Below are 17,343 nucleotides of genomic sequence, written 5' to 3'. Positions count from 1 at the left end.
TTACCGAAGAATGAACTATTACCAACTAGCCCAGATTTCCCTTCTTGTTCAAGGTTACTTTCTGCCTGCTCCTGACACGCCACACACACTTGTATGTAGAGGTCTTTCGTGTCTTGGCCTTCAGTAATCAATAAATAAAGTAGCCACTTAAGCTACATATGAGCATTATGGATGGAAATAACCCCTTTTATTGTACTTGTACTGTAGGTTCAAAATTAGGGTCCTTTGTTACAGGCTACCGTGGGTGGGGGTGTACAGATAACCGTGAAGCCCGTCACTATTCGCACATGTTGACTGAACTGCTGCTGCTGACAGTCAGCAATGTGTTCTTCATGCCTGCTGTGTTGCTGGCCTTCTATCGGCGCCACTTCCTTGAGGGGCTGGTCTACCTCACCACTATGTGCGCTTCTGTGGTGAGTATTGAGACAATGAAGAAAGAACTGTTGCGAGGAGATCTTTTGGTTGAAGCACTGTCTACTGTTAGATCTGTCACATTTTGATTCTTTTTCTGCCGACTACTTCGTTACCTTGAGAGTCAAACTTTGCCTTCATTGAAGGGCAGCCAGCAATTAACAAGCTGCATAGAGAGATGTCATGCAGATATGGCTTTCCTTCTGTTGCATACTGTATAGGAAAAGAAAGAATTAAGTTAGCTCTCCTACTCCAAATTTTCACGGAATACAAAGTTGACCATGTTTAAGGGGCAATGGCATTGTGCGCCGTAGCCGTTGATGATGCTGATGACCATGAAGGACAAGTGCATTTCAGACCACACACTCTGCCATCACTGCAAAGCATATGCGAGGTACCCACTATACGTCATGACGATGAAGATGGTGACGGTGATGATCACAGACAACGATTGGCTTGTGCAGCATATGATGTCTTGATATGCTCTACGATGCATTTCGTATGACTGAAAACAACCAACAACCACCAGGGGAACGTGCCCAGACCTAGTCTTTGTCAGCTTCAGGCTAGATCGGATTCCACAAAGCAGTAATAATGAAGGCAAAATGAAATTCAGAACTCAACACAGCATACCATTTATGACTAATAAACGTTGTGTATGACTGTACACTGCTTGGCACTCATTTGCAGCATGAGTGGTCAATGTCATGGGTGATTTATGGTAACATCAAATGATCTCACTGCTTTGCCCTCTCGTTATGATTCACTTCGTGTATATGCTGCGATTTTTTGAAAATTACTTTGCTAAGATCAATATTTCGAGCCAAATAGAGCTGTTGGCAAAGTCATCTGCATTTTTTATAAAACACATAGCTTTTAACTTCCATCATGGTAACATTGTGTTTCAGTGGTACTAGCTGTCTGTAGTTTTTCAGTAAGTTATTCTTGACCAACTGCACTCTTTGTAAAGAGATGTGTGACCCTCTCTGTACCTGCCAACTTTATGATGACATACCTGACATACCTTTAGATGACATACCTGCCAACTTTATCGAATATTTCACCAGACTTACATATTTGTAGTGCTTCTGCATCATAATCAATATTGCATAAAGCTTTAGTAAAAGGAACTTATACATATTGAAGAGGATGAATACACTAAATTCCCACAATTAGTGTGCTCATTTAGTGTACCCATCCTCTTCATCTGTACCTTGCCATCATCATCATGTGTTAATCATGCATCTTCGTCGTTGTTGCGTAGGAGCATCATCATTTTGGGTTCATCGTAGCTGTTGGCTGCCAGGTTCTCGGGCCAAGTAAAAGTCATGAAAACCAAGACCTCGTAATATTGAGATACAGGGTGGTGCAAGATTGTAAGAAATCTGTGCTGAAAAAGTTGTGATTGAGAAGCTTTACTCTACCTACACTGGCCCCTCATAGTAGCAAAAGATGCGCATTTTCTGCGGGCACGTTTGGTAATACTAGTTCTCGAAGGAATCTGTTCCGAATTTGCTACTGTATGTGTGCTGCACCTAGTTTCGATCGTATTGAAAGGTGCCATGGCACTGTCAACCAGCAATTTGCAGTTTCTAGCAAAATGCAAAAGTAGACAGTGTATTGGGCCTATACATACACGAAAAATGCAGTGTGCAAAACTACTTCAGTGCAAAATAAACCCAAGAAGTCGCCGGCTGTAGACCCCACTCACTGGCCGCAACTGTAATTTTCCATGGCGTACATAATGTCATGTGCTGTGTGGAGTAGAGCCATTGTCCAAGTATTAGCAAATCATAAAATTTAAAGAAAGTTAAAGTGGTTTAAGATAGTTGAAACACTCGGTTATATAGACAGCTGACTAGGGAACAAAACGATTCACCAAAATGCAGACATTTGCACAGCGAGCGCATCGTTACATCATGAATTACGAGTGTGCCAATGTTGGCCAACTGTGAAACCTCTCACGTGTATACAAAATATTCAAATATAGATTAAATGCTCAACCAAATATGCAAAAATTTCGCCAGATTGTTTTTGAATGCACAAAAATTAGCCCCTTCTCCACACACACACACACATACAAAATGAATTGTGATTAAAAATTGGCCGTCATGACCTCTTTAGTTAAGTGTATATGTTTCAAACAGAAAATTTGATCCCAGAAATAACTTTGGGGGACATTGCTCTTGAAAATTTTGTTTTTATATATTTCTTTCTAGTGTAATGTGTGTTGTAGGCCCGTGTGCTCAGATTTGGGTGCACGTTAAAGAACCCCAGGTGGTCGAAATTTCCGGAGTCCTCCACTACGGTGTCTCTCATAATCATATGGTGGTTTTGGAACGTTAAACCCCACATGTCAATCAATCTAGTGTAATGTGTAGCTTTAAAATACAAAATCTTTTATGTGTCCTTTAGGGAGCAAGGTCCTTTCTAAACTGTGAGTTACAAAGTAAATCAGCACATCACCATAATTTTCAATAATAACTGTATGCCATGTAACAAAAATGGATGTTTTAAATCTATTTAAACAAATGTTATACTACGTTGAACATTCACGAGTGAACCAATTATAACTAATCCGGCGATTTCAGCAAGTTGGTATACAGTCATCTTCGTGACTTAAATACATTTTGTGTGTGTGTGAAATAAATTATTCAGATGAGAGTCGGTGCTCGTATTGTCGATTGCTTGTCTTTTGTTGCTGCCACGCTGCATGTGTATTTGAAAAAAAATCAATTTTAAGGTGGGATTTCACTCGTGAATGTCTTAACGTACCATAAAATCAGTTCTAATGGGTTCAGAACAGCCATTTTCATTGCACTGCACATGGTTCCCGTTCCACATTGTCGTGATATGCTGGTTTATTTTGTAACTCACTCAGTTTTTTTAAAATCTTGCTCTCGTGCAGGCAGAATATTTTGCACTTTAAGAACAACACATATTAGTAGAAGAATAATTTCATGTTATAAATTTGGACACAAATATGTATACATAAACCATAAAAATTTCATCAAAACTGATCAAAAAATTTTTGTTTTAATTTTGTCAAGTGCCATGTCACCTTACGCATTGCACCTCACTCTTGTGTTGTGTTCATGGGATATTTGCAAATTGTAGTGTTAACATGCATGTGCTCACTGTTCAGCATACGTTGTCTTCACTGCTTTCAGCTGTACCACGCATGTGATGCGGACCTGTCCCCCATCTGCATACTGAGGCCAAATGTGCTGCAGTATTGCGACTTCCTGACAGCTGTGGTGTCGCTTTGGGTTACTCTTCTCTGCCTGGCAGAGGTGTCTATGCCCTTGCGAACACTGGTGTCAACCTTCGGCACTCTGTGCATTGCCATTGCTGTTGAGAATGATCGCACGGGATTCCTGGTCATTGCACTGCCGGCTGGACTGGGCTTGACACTCGTATTTGGCTCCTGGGTATGTTTGCTAATGCAATTCTATTCAATCGTAGGGCTGATCAAAGAATAAAAAATATTTATTGTTTAATCGGTCGATTGTGCTCTCGGAATTTTAAGTGCTAGCATTACGGTTAAGGAGTACTGAGTCTCTACAGAAAATTTTTAAAGCAAGCTAACTTGGGAAATATATTTGTGTGGACCCACATGCATTGTCTATAAAATATTAATATAGCTCAGAACATATTTAAAATCAATCTTCAAGTGTGTGTCATGCTACAGCATGTGAAGCACGTCTTTGGTTTTTGTGTATACAACCAACACCCACCTGCATCACAAGTTTGTGTTGGCTGCCATTATCCTTAAAAATGTTCTCTTCTAGCAGAAAAAAAATTGAGGCAGACTTGCACGGGAATGCAAGGGCTGACATCCTTGCCTCGGCAGTGCATTTTGGGAAGTCGTGCATATTTGCAACCTCCCAGCGGAGATTATAGCAGCACCCAGAAAGCCTTCACTGAAAGGAGTTGTCCAAAACATGCTCATGTGAAAGCAGTTATGTGTGCTCATGCAGCCAGCTATGTCTACATGAAAACCATACTGGGTGCTGCCTCACGTGGAACTCTTCTAAACCAACACTGCGATGGGGCACTATGAAACCATCTTCAAAAAATTTAAACTGCATCTTCAACAATTTGCATGAAAAAATTGTAACAGTGGGAATTGAGGGGGGATCATAGCATGTAATCTTCGTCATTCTTTAGTTTCACAAAGATGATCAATGAGAAACCTCTCTTGTGCTTGTTTTTTATTGTGACCCTCCGCAGGTTCGGCAGTGTGTCACGCGAAGAAGCTGTTTTCCGCACCCTCGCTTCTGGCTGATAAGCTTGGCACCTGGTGCAGCACTTGGTGTTGTAGGTGCGGCTCTGTACTTGGGATTTGAAACGCGCCGCAATTACGCCTATGTGCACAGTGCATGGCACGCGCTGGTTGGCCTTTCGCTCTTCCTGGTCTTGCCCCCAAAGCGGCGGTGTCAGTGTAAGTCGCATGTCATCTTCATCCAACACTGTTGATGCTCGTATTACAGTCAGTTTTATAAGTTTACAGGGCAAAGTATATTTTTGCGTTGAAATAATCTTTGTAGTTTACCCCCCTTCAAGAGAAAGGTATGTAACAGCTGCATCTTACTGGTGCTTACCTACGGACCAGGACCCTAGAGGCTTACAAACAGGGCTCAACTTAAATTGAAGACTATGCAGCGAGCAATGGAAAGGTAAATGATTGGCGTAACCTTAAGAGACAAGAGGAGAGTAGAGTGTATCAGAAAACAAAAGGGGGTTTAAGGACATCATAGTCGAAATCGAGAAGAACGAATGGTCATAGGCAGAGAACATAGCGTGAAGGCAAGATAACCGCTGGTCATTAAGGATCACAGACTGCATTCCAAGAGAAAGCAAACTTGTGAAGGGAAGACAAAAAGTTAGGTTGGCATGAGATTATAATCAGTTAGCAGGCACAATGTGGCATCAGCAAGCGCAGAACAAGTCTGCTTGGCGGAACGTGGGAGAGGCCTTTGCCCTGCAGTTGGCGCAGTCAGGCTGATGATGATAATTTGTGCATACGTGAGAAATGTTAGAAGATAAAGTCGATAGGGGTAAAGCGAAGTGAGTAAAGCCTGTGCTTTTGGCAGCCAAAAATGTTTCCTGTAGGGCTTGAAACTTGATGACAAGGCCTGTTGTTTATTTTGACCTTATTTGAAAGTGCTGTTTGTGGCTTGTGCCTGTAGGAAGTCGCGCTAAAGGGCTATTGTTGCTCTTTCTAGCAGCAGAAATTGTAGATACCATATTTACTCATATAATCCTCACACTCGCATAGTTCTCGCACCCCCCGCATTGACCAACAGAAATACGATTTTTTTTTTTTTTTTTTCGCGAGTAGTTATCACATACCTGGAAATCGCAGCCGTAATGTCGTCTACTCCTTCCAACCACTGATGATGATAGTGCACAACTGCCTAGCGCCACCTCTTAAGCAGCAAACTGTCAACACAGAACATCTATATACTATCCTTTCACTCTGATCTAATCCAAGCCAAACCAAAATGGCTAGTATGCGGTGTGTCGTGCACGCATGCACATACATTATGTCCGTTCTGCCTGTACATTATGAGGCGATTTAGATTTCAAGTTGAAAGTTATTGATAATGTACTATCGGCAACAGGGCCGCCGGTAGATACTATGGAGTCGTTGAATTTTGTGTTTGCTACTGGTGACAGCAGCACGGGCAGCTACAAGCTGCCAAGATGGGCTGGGTTTTTCGTGTGCCTAAGACTGGGATGGATGCTAAAACTTTTTTGACAGAAGGTAACTGCGGACGATTCCGTGTTAAATGGCCATCAGCCTAAAGTTGACTGTGTTAGCTGAGGTTTTGCTGGCTCCCGTTCAGTGACAAACACCTAGGCTACGCCCACGAACTTTGCATACAGTATGCCAAAGAAATCTACTATTTGCTTTCAGCTTTTGTGTCTCAAATAAATCTTGCCTTTTGTTGAACCTGGGGTTTTATTGTTAGGTAAGTCTTTATTAGGACTTCTCAAAGTTAGTTGCTAGCATGAGAATCCTGATTTGTGGCCACTTCATTTTTTTCCCCTTTGTACGTTTTCGCTAAAACTTTTCTGACACAATTCTCGCAACCCCCAACTTTTCATCGGTCTTGCTCGAAAAGAATTGCGAGGATTCGCGATTAAATACGGGGTCCTGCTGAACAGCCTAATGTTATTCATTACCATGCATAATTTTGTCTTCATCCTTTGTAATATTGAAGTGAATAGTGTGCCTAAACATTGTCATCCAGTTATCGGCTCATTATAGCTTTATCCTATCACGATGTGGGGCTGCCCTTGTAACACCATTTGTGGGGCACTTGCATAGGAAATATTGTTCATATGTAAAGCACAGTAGACCTATATTAAGAGGAACATTGCTGAAATTAACTGTGCACAAGTCTGTGCAGTTGGGGAGGGGAGTCTTGTATCTCTTGCTTGGTACCCGAACTTTTGGTAAAATTGATAAAGTTTTGAGGACCTTTGAAAAAATCTGTGGGGTTTTATTTCATTAATATTATTAAATTAGAAGTGATAGTTCATCATAGAGACCAAACTTGTACAAGTCTAATCTGCCTTTTCCTTTCCCCCTCCCCCTCCCTAATGCTTCTCCACCTCTCCCACTTTTCATTATTTCTTTTTATTGCATCTTTTTCATGGCCTTTACATCACTATGATTAATTGACAATGTCAATTACAATTGCTCTTTCAACCTTCTTTTCTTTTCCTCACCATTCATGCGGCAATATGCCATGTTCCCGACCTTTCCTCCTCTCCCATTTCCACCACTCTGTTACCGTCATCGGCAAAACTTCGAGCAGCAGCTGACAAGAAAGAATCGGTAAACACTTGCAGTTACGTAAGGGTGGAGGAGCTGAGCGACATGATGCCAACGCCGGAGCTGCCATCAGCTCATGCACCCTTAGTGATAGTACGGGACACATGATGAAGAGTTGGGAAGGCGCCATTCGTCCAAGTCAGAGGTGGCTGCCAACTTGACGGCCTTATGTTTTGAAGTGCAATTCGTTGGCACTTCCATAATGTTAATAAACAGCGTGGAGTGACTGGAACAGTGTCGAGGCAGGACCTCTTTGTGATATACCATCAGCGTGAATTGAAATGTAAACAGGACAAAGCAATCTAGAGAAGGTCTTTTGCACAGTAGTACAGTCGATCCTGGATATTTAAAAACAGTATACTTTCTTGGCTCTGGCATGCTGCAGCACTCGATGTAACGTATGTTTTGCTGTGCGGGGGTTAAATATACGTGTGCACCAGCCCAACAGTTATTCATGGGAAGTTCAAGAAGGTTTCGCGACTGATCGGTATAGCCTATAATTTGATATATCCAGGATCAACTGTATACGAATGTGTGCCGTTGCATTCCTGCAGGTGTGTTTACTAAATGTTGTGGTCATTAGCAATACATTTAGAAAACTGATCATGCCATTGTTACGTGTGCAAGAAAATGTAGGTGCAAGAATGCATGTTCTAGTCTATGCTGACTTGTTTGCCTATGAATTTATAGTGATATTAAGTGTTAGGATTGAAAGTGGGTGTTATTGTCTTCCTGTTGAGCCATGACTCAAATGGGTTTGTGTACTTAGCCAAGTTTTACGAGATGACATCGAGTTCTTGAAATCTAATGTTTGATTTCCAGTGTACATATCGATTCAGCATTGTGTTCAGTCCTTGCAAGGTCATCAACACATTGTCTAGTTGCTCATTATTGTCTAATAAAGCGCATGAGTAGCACCTAATCAGTTAATTTTCATATGCATGTAGGCAGTGTAATGTACTGTTTGCTCTGGCAGTTCATTCTTGTTCGGAAGGATGGAAGGGAGGCTGAAGACAAGTGCCTTAGGTTGTGGTTGCAAAGAATTCTAGAAAACTGGAAATTTTTTAAGCATTTGCAGCATGCATTGTTTTCTTTCCTTTACAGCCTTTCAGGGCATTCTTCTTACTCTCCGCTCAGACACCCAGGGGCCAGAATTGATTCTTTTGTAAGCGATTATGTAGCGCAGGAATATTGTAGTAAGTGGCTTGTATCACCATTGAAGACGCACAAACTTAACAGTACAAAGGCTGTTCATTGTTATATCCGATGTATTGTTAAAAAAGGTGTCTTTTGACTGTGGGTTTGACTGCACAGTGTAGTCCGCAGATGGTCAAACACCTTCATTAATGAATTATGCAGACTGCAGTTATCTCTCTCTCTCTCTCTCTCTCTCTCTCTCTCTCAATATATATATATATATATATATATATATATATATATATATATATATATATATATATATAATATGAGATCTAACAGACAGTAATGCCAAGGAATGTACAGGGGAAGTTATTAGAACCAATGGAATGTAAATAAGAAGACAGGAAAGTGGATGAAAAAATAACCAGCCGTGAGCAGGAATCGAACCTACGACCTACGCGTTATTCGAAGGTCGTAGGTTCGATTCCTGCTCACGGCTGGTTATTTTTTCATCCACTTTCCTGTCTTCTTATTTACATTCCATTGGTTCTAATAACTTCCCCTGTACATTCCTTGGCATTACTGTCTGTTAGATCTCATTAATATTGTGTTAAAACACGGAAAAACGAGCCCTTCGGTATACACTTCTTTCCCTTATATATATATATATATATATATATATATATATATATATATATATATATATATATGGATCCCAATTGAGGGAGCAGCTCATGGGAAGAGTGTAAGTTGATAACTGGACTCGAACATGAAATACTGTTGAAGCCTTTAGCAACATTCTTTGTTCAGGCACAACTACCCACCTTAAAGGTGGACTGAATCTTGCATACATTGTTGACTGTTTTGTTCGCTCAACTATTTGTTAAACACAGTGCAAAAACAACGCACATAAACAAAAAAAACAGCACTTATTCATGTCACTGTGTATGGCCATTGTTTCTGCAAGGTTTTTTTGCGGTCAACCAACTAAGCTCGCGTTAGCAACCTTGTCAAGTTCAGCACTGTGTTGAGACTCAAATCCGCACTATGGTTCACAGAAATAGATTGAATATCCATTTGCAGGGCGAAAATAGCCACAGTTGCAGAGCGAAAATTTGGGAAGCATGGCAGTAGCATTCCGTATTCTTCCATTCATCTTACATTCAAACAATATGCTATAGGGGAACTATGGCAATGTGTTTATGGTTAAGTCTTCCCAAGTAACTGTAGAGTGTGAGACCGCACTTGTTTCAGCAGACTGCTTTGCAACGCAGGCTCACAGTATGTGTTGAAACAAAAGAGCATTCGTACAACTACATGGCTGATTGGTTGATTCCATTTGTAGCTTCGAACCCGAATGCGCATAAAGCGTAGTGCTGTTAAATGACTCGTAACAATCCCACACATGACAGATCTATCAGTTAGAGGTTCGACCTTTTTGTTGCCTTGCATGTTTGCGCTACGCTGTGGTAAGTGCAAGCATTACAATTATTTTTCCTTGGGTTTCTCATTAACAAAGGCAACTCTGTGGCTCAATTGAATGATGCAATTAAAAATCAAGGCGTGACCTGTGCAAACTGCACAACCTAGTGAATGCCTGAAGCTAGTGTCAGACAGGGAGCAGTCAGTGGAAGTCGAGCTACTTTCATCATGAGATGATAAATGATATGCTTCTTTGATGATATGTTTATTGATTGGAGTACAATTCCAACATCGATAGCCCCCTTTAAAGGCAGTACTGCTTTAGGTAAAAATGAGAACCTGATTAAATCATGGCAGCACCTCTGCAATGGTTAATTTTATTTGTGGTGAAGACGGCTGTGATGTTGATCATAAGTTTTACTTATTGAATATTGATGCTTTGTGCTGGTGATTGTGATGATGTGGTGTGTATGTAACATACTGGTTAAAGTTCTGCAGAATTTGTGATGCTGCTTGTTAAGTCAATATAGTAGGGTTCACAAATGTGTAGCTACAGAATTTTACACAGCTGCAACATTTCGCCAACAGCCAACTCCTATGTTTTTATGTGAGAGGTTCATGTGCACCGATTTAGAAAAATATGTTGCACTTATAGGAAACCGTCTGATTTACTGATTACAATAAGTACATTTTTGAATTCATTTCTCAACTGCATGAAGTAATATTTGGTGTTTATGCGAAACTTGACAACTGTCACCAAAACCTATGAATAAGTTACTGTAAATTTGATCTTTGTTACTTTTTATTAAAACAGATGATATTGTCATCTTGCTTTGTAGCATACCCACATTTAATAAAAAAGGACTTCTGTAAAATTCAGATAATATGGTAGCAAGTCATACACAGTGCAATCATAGTTTTGTCTGTCAAGCACTTCAGATGTGCGTTCAACAACTTTAATTTCTATGAGTTGCGTATGTGTAATTTCAAAATCTTCCATTTCTTCATTGGACTTGAACATTCTCTTTGAAACAATTAAAAGTTTATTTGGAATTCGGCAGTCATTTCTTAACAGAATTTCTGTGGCCACTCTGTTCATGAATGTACATATTGAGGTCTGCTAAGGTTTTTAAGTTGGGAACAAAGTTTCAAGAGTTTGTACTGTACATGAAACTACTTGGGAGTGCAAAACACATAAAGTACACAAGAACTAGACAAGACAAGTGCTCACTTCAAAGTGAAGTTTGTTTACAGAAAGCGGCATGAAAATACAAACTTACAACTGATAAACAGGTATCACCTCAAAGATAAAAACCATAACAAAAACAAAAGCCACCTTTAGTGTATGACGGTCACAAAGCTAATGTGAAACAAGTGTGGTCCTGTCTAGTTCTTGTATATTTCATGTGTTTTGCCTTTCCAAATACTTTCAAAGGTTTTTAAGCTGAAAGTCTTGTAATTTGTTAATTGTAACATTTTCTTGTGTGTGTGTTTGTAGTTAGCTAAGTGTCAGATTCCCTCCCCGTTTTTAAATAATAAATTTTTTTAGGAATGTAGTAAATTGTGTAAGTTCGAACTATGCATGGAAAAGCAAGTTCTACTTGACAGTGTTATGCCACAGTGTGAACGAAAAATTTATCACTTCCATCATAGACTAATTTTATGATTCCTTGCTGTTGCTGCCTTTGTCTCATATTTTACAGTAACTTTTGCAGTACCCATTTTTCTGTGATGTTTATTCTATATTTTTGTATGTTGCTCTCATCAGCCATGTATGCACTGCTTATATGCTTGCCATTGTTCTTTCATTAGTTTACCAAATTTGTAGTCCTCCTGCCATTACACAGGCCTAGCAGAAAATGATCTCTAGTATCTTGACACTACCTAATACTCACAGAGTCACATGTTAGTGCTGTTCACCCCTTACTAACTTGGCCTCAGTTAATCATACTTATCATTCAAGTGTAATGTGTCTGAGAGTCCTGGTGAGACACCATAAATTGCTATGAAGGAAAAATTCTTTCAGTAGGAGTGGGAATATATGCAGCTTCATTTAATAAAGCATCAATGGCACTCTTTTATACGTACATGGGTCACAAAAGAAAGCACAAGATAGTTGGTGAACAGCGATTTTTCTTCTGTATTTCGTTAAAAATTTGTGAGCGCTAATATTGTTGGGAACTGTAAGCAACTGATATACGAGGATATCGACAAAAATTTGGCATTGGAATATTGGGGCAGTGAACTTCAGCATTCTTTGCTATGCGCTGGTCCAGTCACACTTGGAGGAGCAAAGATATGTTATGAACCACTCCAAACAATAAAAAAAAAGTTTGCTTAACTTGGCAGCGGTCTTAATGCTACCTTTCACAAATTTCATTGTGTCCAAGTACTTTTAGGGTCATATTAGTGGAAGTCAACTGTACAGAAATATCAGCCTATGGCTGTACTGGAAAAAAATTGTTTGCACAGAATCCCCAATATGAAGCCGAACTCTATACCAATGTTAGTGAGGATACAGGGAAATTTGTTTTTGCTGTACCTGCACATTGCATTCATGCCATAGCTTTGTATGCCAACCGTGTCCTTTTGTCAGTGATTTTTCACGATATTAACTGTCTGAAGCAGACCCACTGTTGCCATTCATTTGTACATTTATTTTGTGTGTGTAATAATTCATGTGATAAATATGATGGTTACAGTATAGATTGACTGTGACTTCTTTTTTCATAATTGTTTTGATTTCAACTATTTTCGTGACTAGTTGAAACTGATATTGCACTTGGACAATCGTTTTGAGTACAACACTTTTTAGGCTATTTATTATTGCTGCTGTGGAGTCTACTATGGCAACCAACCTTAATAAAGTTCATTTTATGTACTATGCAATTAGTTCTATATATTGTAACCTTATAGGTCCCCACCATTTTTTTTTTTTTTTGGCTGGGTGCATTAAAGTCTGAGCGAGTGGAATTTTAATAATGAGAGGGCCCTCGTGTATCACGTTACCAATGAGGTAGTAAGATTATCTTTATTTAAAGATATAATTAATTCTGACTTTCACAGTTTACAGCCATTTTAATTTAAAACACTGAGGGTGCCGCTAGACTTCATCCGAAAGGAGCAGCGATTTTATTTGATGAACTGTTTCGGTGCTCCAAACATGCCGAATTTCATAGCCAAGATATAATTGCACCTTCCCAGCCGGCTACCATGGGGTGTGTTTATATATACACGAGAATAGGTGGTACTGCAAATTCACTTTTAACTAAATAGATTTTCTTGATTCTACTCTGCCTGATACAGTTTCTCGATTAATTATATCCCAGCTCCTGCCCATGTGATTGCGATATTGTCCAATTTTAACACCTTAAGGTGCAGTGCCCACATATGTGGACGCAGTTTGTTTTTGCCAGTTCCTCGGACTAGTGGGAAAGAAACGGCAAGATACGTTGCACATAAAATCAACTTAACCTTCCACATAATCGTGTCTTCATTTAACCCTAATGTGCTTCATGAGACTTTAGCCGATCATTTGGATGTAGGCACTGTGATGTTTGAAGGGTCGCTCGACATGCCGTTTTCAGTGACCAACTTCAGAAGTATTAGTTATTTTTTGCTCAATATAGACACAGTCTAAAGTAAAATGCATGTGCATTTTAAGCATAAGATTATTTTTGTGTGTGTGTGTAAAAATGTATCATGACTGGCTGCTGAATAATTAAATATTTAAATATGTTAATTATCAAAGCTAACTAGAACAGTTTATTCATTTTATTTCTTGAAATGTAGGCCCGTAACAACTGCCTTAGAATTGTTTTCTGCAAAAGTTAGTCAGTGCTGGACAGCGCATCATAATTGCACCTGAACGGGCTAATGTCCAAATTTTTTTCTGAAGAACAAATTTTAGAATTGCCTGCATAGTATTCTTTGATATAAAAATGTGTCTTCAACAGTCCGTTGTCACAGCCACTTTTATTGACATTGTCATTACAAGAACATGGATCGGTTTGTTATTGCATGTGCAGTTATTATTGCAATTATTAGCATGTAAGAATTTAGTTTACATGCTAAGCTAGCTGTGATCAAGTCAGGTCAGGTGCTAAGAAATTCTGGAAATTGCATGTCATGGACAGGACAGACAAGTTATTATGCCAGGCAGAGATGGTCACCATATTTGCACTCATGGAGTTGTACAACATGTAGTGCACCTTACAGAGGATGGCATTCACTTCGTAAACAGTCATCACAATAAACTTTATTTGCAAATAAGTTTTTGTTTGTCAAAGGCAAATGTCACTGGTTTGATTATTTCCTATTTGTCAATACCGGAGGCAAACTACATTGTTCTTTTTGAATTATGTGCACATTAGATTTCAAATTTATTCAGGAGCTGTAATGTTATTTTCATGTTGTTACCTCAAGACCCCAAAAGTATGACAACAGAGTATTAGAACTAGCAGCTACAAGTTTTTTCATGTTTTGTTTAGTAGCGAGTCGCAAATCACTTGGCCCGTATGCACAATGGGGTAGCCACACAGCTGTGAATTACTTCCAAAACAAAAGCGGGAACTTCACAAGTAGACGTAAAACACGTTAAATAAGAATCCTACAACTTCAAATCGTTTAAATGAGGTTCACACAATATTTTTTAACATGAAACACAGGAATAGGAGGCATTGAAATCGCCAAGACAAGAAGAAGATAGGTGACCTTAAAACAAGCGAAGGGGAAGTTAAAAAAACGGCAGAAAGGAGAACATCTTTCTCATAAGTTTTACAAAGATGGAAAAGTGCGATGAAAAATCCGTAAACAGGGCTAAGCTCTCTCTCTAGGAATTTCTAACTTACAGTTGATGAGAGGTGCTTCCCGTGACAACTGTGATTCAGCAAAACATCTAGCCCTTCTTCCGTCGCTTCTTTCTTTTCTTTTTATTCATTAAATCCCTGTCCTCGTTTCATAGAATACCAATTTTTGGAATACCCGCCCTCTTCCCCTCTTGTTCTTATTGGAGGAAAGGGTATGAAGCACATACATGCTAGCACTACGAGATCAGTTCCAAGTATAGCAACAACAAAAAACTACATTGTTAAATTTTTACTTTCCTTTGTGCCATTTCAATGTGACTTGCTCCCTCACTAGAACAGGAATAGCCCTCCCTGGTGCTGTAAGGGGCCAACACCTCCCAAATAAATCTCTCAACTACACCCTGGCTCTCAGACCCCAGCAGCTGCTAAACACCTGACCACAGTGGCGGTTAGGCATGTGAAGCAGCGGATGGTACTAATAATCTCTGAACTCAAACGGGCTTCTACTGGAACCTGAACCTGGGAATGTTTAACACGAGGACCTTATCAAGTGAGGCTAGGCCAGTAGAGTTGCTTGAGGAGCTAGAGAATAACTGGGAAATTGTGGGCTTTAGTGAAATGAGAAGAGCTGGAAAGAATATACAGGTAAACCTGCTTACAACGAACCTCCATATAACGAATTCCTCGATATAACGAACTTTTTTCTATTCCCCGCCGTCGCCCCATAGAAGCACATGTATTTGCGACCTCTATGTAACAAAGTAACTGCGGGAGACAACCTTGATGTAACGAATTTTCCCCACGGACAATCTAGGAATCTCTCCGCATTTCGCTACGATTCAAGCATCTTCTGCGGCTGCCCCGCCGCCGCCAAAGCGCCAAGCAGTGGCTGCGGGTACGCGGCCAACGTGAGGCGCGCAGGCGTTGCCCCTCGTTCTCGCCGCCGTGGTCGCATGCGCTGGTGCGCCCCCACTAGAAAAACTCCCAAGCATTTCCCCGAGGGTGAACATGGTTAAGTGAGAATGCACGGGGTGATGCTATGAGGGGTATTTATTGATTCGCACTATTATATTTATTAATCACACTATGGTGCCTTTATGATGTAATGGTTCCTGGGAATCGGAATTGGATCACACGGGGTAGTTTACGTTAACTCACTGGCGAATGCCAACGGATTTTAACTTTACTGCCCCTCACGACCCGCTCTCGACGGGAGACTGAGAGAGAAGGCGGGCGCGCGAGAGAGAGGGGTGCGCGCGCAGCTGCAGCGAGCGAGGAGAGCGGAGGAGCGAGCGAAGGGGGAGGGGATATAAGGCGCGTTACTGACACCGATATCAGCGTCGCGTCCGTGGCTTACGGTAGAGCGTCGCGCTGCGGCCCGCCAAGTCCTCTTTCTTTTAAAGATAGAGAGAAGACTGCGGACGCCGCCGACGGCGGTGGATGGTTTGGGGTCGCTTATAAAGTGTATTCACACCTAAAAACGAAAAAACCTACTTTTGCGCGTTGGCAGTGCCACGCTTTTAGTTATCGTCACATATGTGGGGCCGCGCTGCATACGGAGGGCGCTTTACCTAGTAGTTTTCCGCGATGTCCGTGTCTGTCTCTGTGTCGTTCGCATTTCGTTTTCGACGCCGTGCGCACGTGCACAGTTTCACTGCGCGCGCATGGTGTGTCCCCCGACAACGTTCAGCTTTGCTTTTTTTTATTGCGATAGCAATTATATATATGGACAGTCTCGGCTGTGTGTGTTTTTTTTTTGCCTTCATTCATCATATATATATATATATATATATATATATATATATATATATATATATATATATATATATATATATATATATATAACTCAAGAAAGAAAAAAAAGCCGCCCGCGCTCGGTGCCCAGCTCGTCACGATGCGCCGACGCGCGCTTATCTCCCACGCGTACTTTGCCCCGTGAATGCGGGAGGAGGGGATGCCAGATGCTTGTGCGCGCGCGCTTATCCTTCAGTGGGGAGAATCGCGCGCCTTCGACTTTGACCGGAGCGATTGCGTTTGCCGGGCGCACAAAAGCCCCGTGTACATGGACGCGACGGGGGCGGGCTGAGTTGAGTGGCGGGTTCAGCTTACCTCGACGCGCCCGAGTTTATATGAACTCGCACGGACGAGTTGAGGTGAGCGGTGATCGCAGCGACGCTTTGCGTCGAGGCGAGCCGAAAGCCCGTCTTCCGGTACCGGTTTCCGCTCCTCCAAGCCTGCGCTCTCGCCGCTGTGGGCTGCGGTTGTTTACGCAGTTGTCGCTCCGCCACCGCGATGGCTGTCTTGGTATTTTTTCTCAGTTTGCACCAGCTGTACTTTATGGTTGTGTTGGTGTCTTGGCTAACACTGCACAACGCGATGGCAGCAGTGGTTCTGTAAGCGCAGGAAAATTACTGGCGGTAAGCGCAGGAAAATGGAGCACGAATCAACAAGCTGGCTTTGGTGCATTTAGGAGGCTACCGAGGAACCCTCGGTGCAGTGAAGTGCGCTTACGGTCAGCCGTTGACAGCCTTGGGGGCAGCTCAATATAAATAATATTTTCTCGCGTAAAACAAAGATTCGTAATAAACTTACAGAAATAAATATCGTTTCTGCACCCTTTGAAATGATCCAAAGTGTATATTTTTATATGGAGCGCCACACAGACCGATAAGTGCCTGAACATGAGCAATATTGCAAATTTTTCAAAGTTCATGT

The 17,343-nt window shown here is 41.1% G+C and overlaps 1 protein-coding gene across 2 annotated transcripts in view; it reads left to right on the top strand.

The window, feature by feature from the left end:
* Positions 1-17,343, top strand: part of LOC119181242 (post-GPI attachment to proteins factor 6-like) — a 58,507-nt gene that overhangs the window by 29,889 nt on the left and 11,275 nt on the right. The window contains exons 10-13 of one of the 2 annotated variants that reach the window (XM_075874928.1): positions 235-413; positions 3,582-3,842; positions 4,645-4,855; positions 7,242-8,618. In XM_075874928.1, the coding sequence (XP_075731043.1) occupies positions 235-413; positions 3,582-3,842; positions 4,645-4,855; positions 7,242-7,366 (776 nt within the window). In that variant the 3' untranslated portion in view covers positions 7,367-8,618. Of the gene's footprint in view, positions 1-234; positions 414-3,581; positions 3,843-4,644; positions 4,856-7,241; positions 8,619-17,343 lie in introns of those variants that run through there. The other variant, XM_075874929.1, reaches the window with a different exon arrangement.

The sequence above is a fragment of the Rhipicephalus microplus genome, chromosome 10 (assembly GCF_043290135.1).
Source record: "Rhipicephalus microplus isolate Deutch F79 chromosome 10, USDA_Rmic, whole genome shotgun sequence".
Taxonomy (NCBI): Eukaryota; Metazoa; Arthropoda; class Arachnida; order Ixodida; family Ixodidae; genus Rhipicephalus; species Rhipicephalus microplus.
Note: the sequence above shows the minus strand (reverse complement) of the source record. Positions and strands in the feature narration are given on the sequence as shown.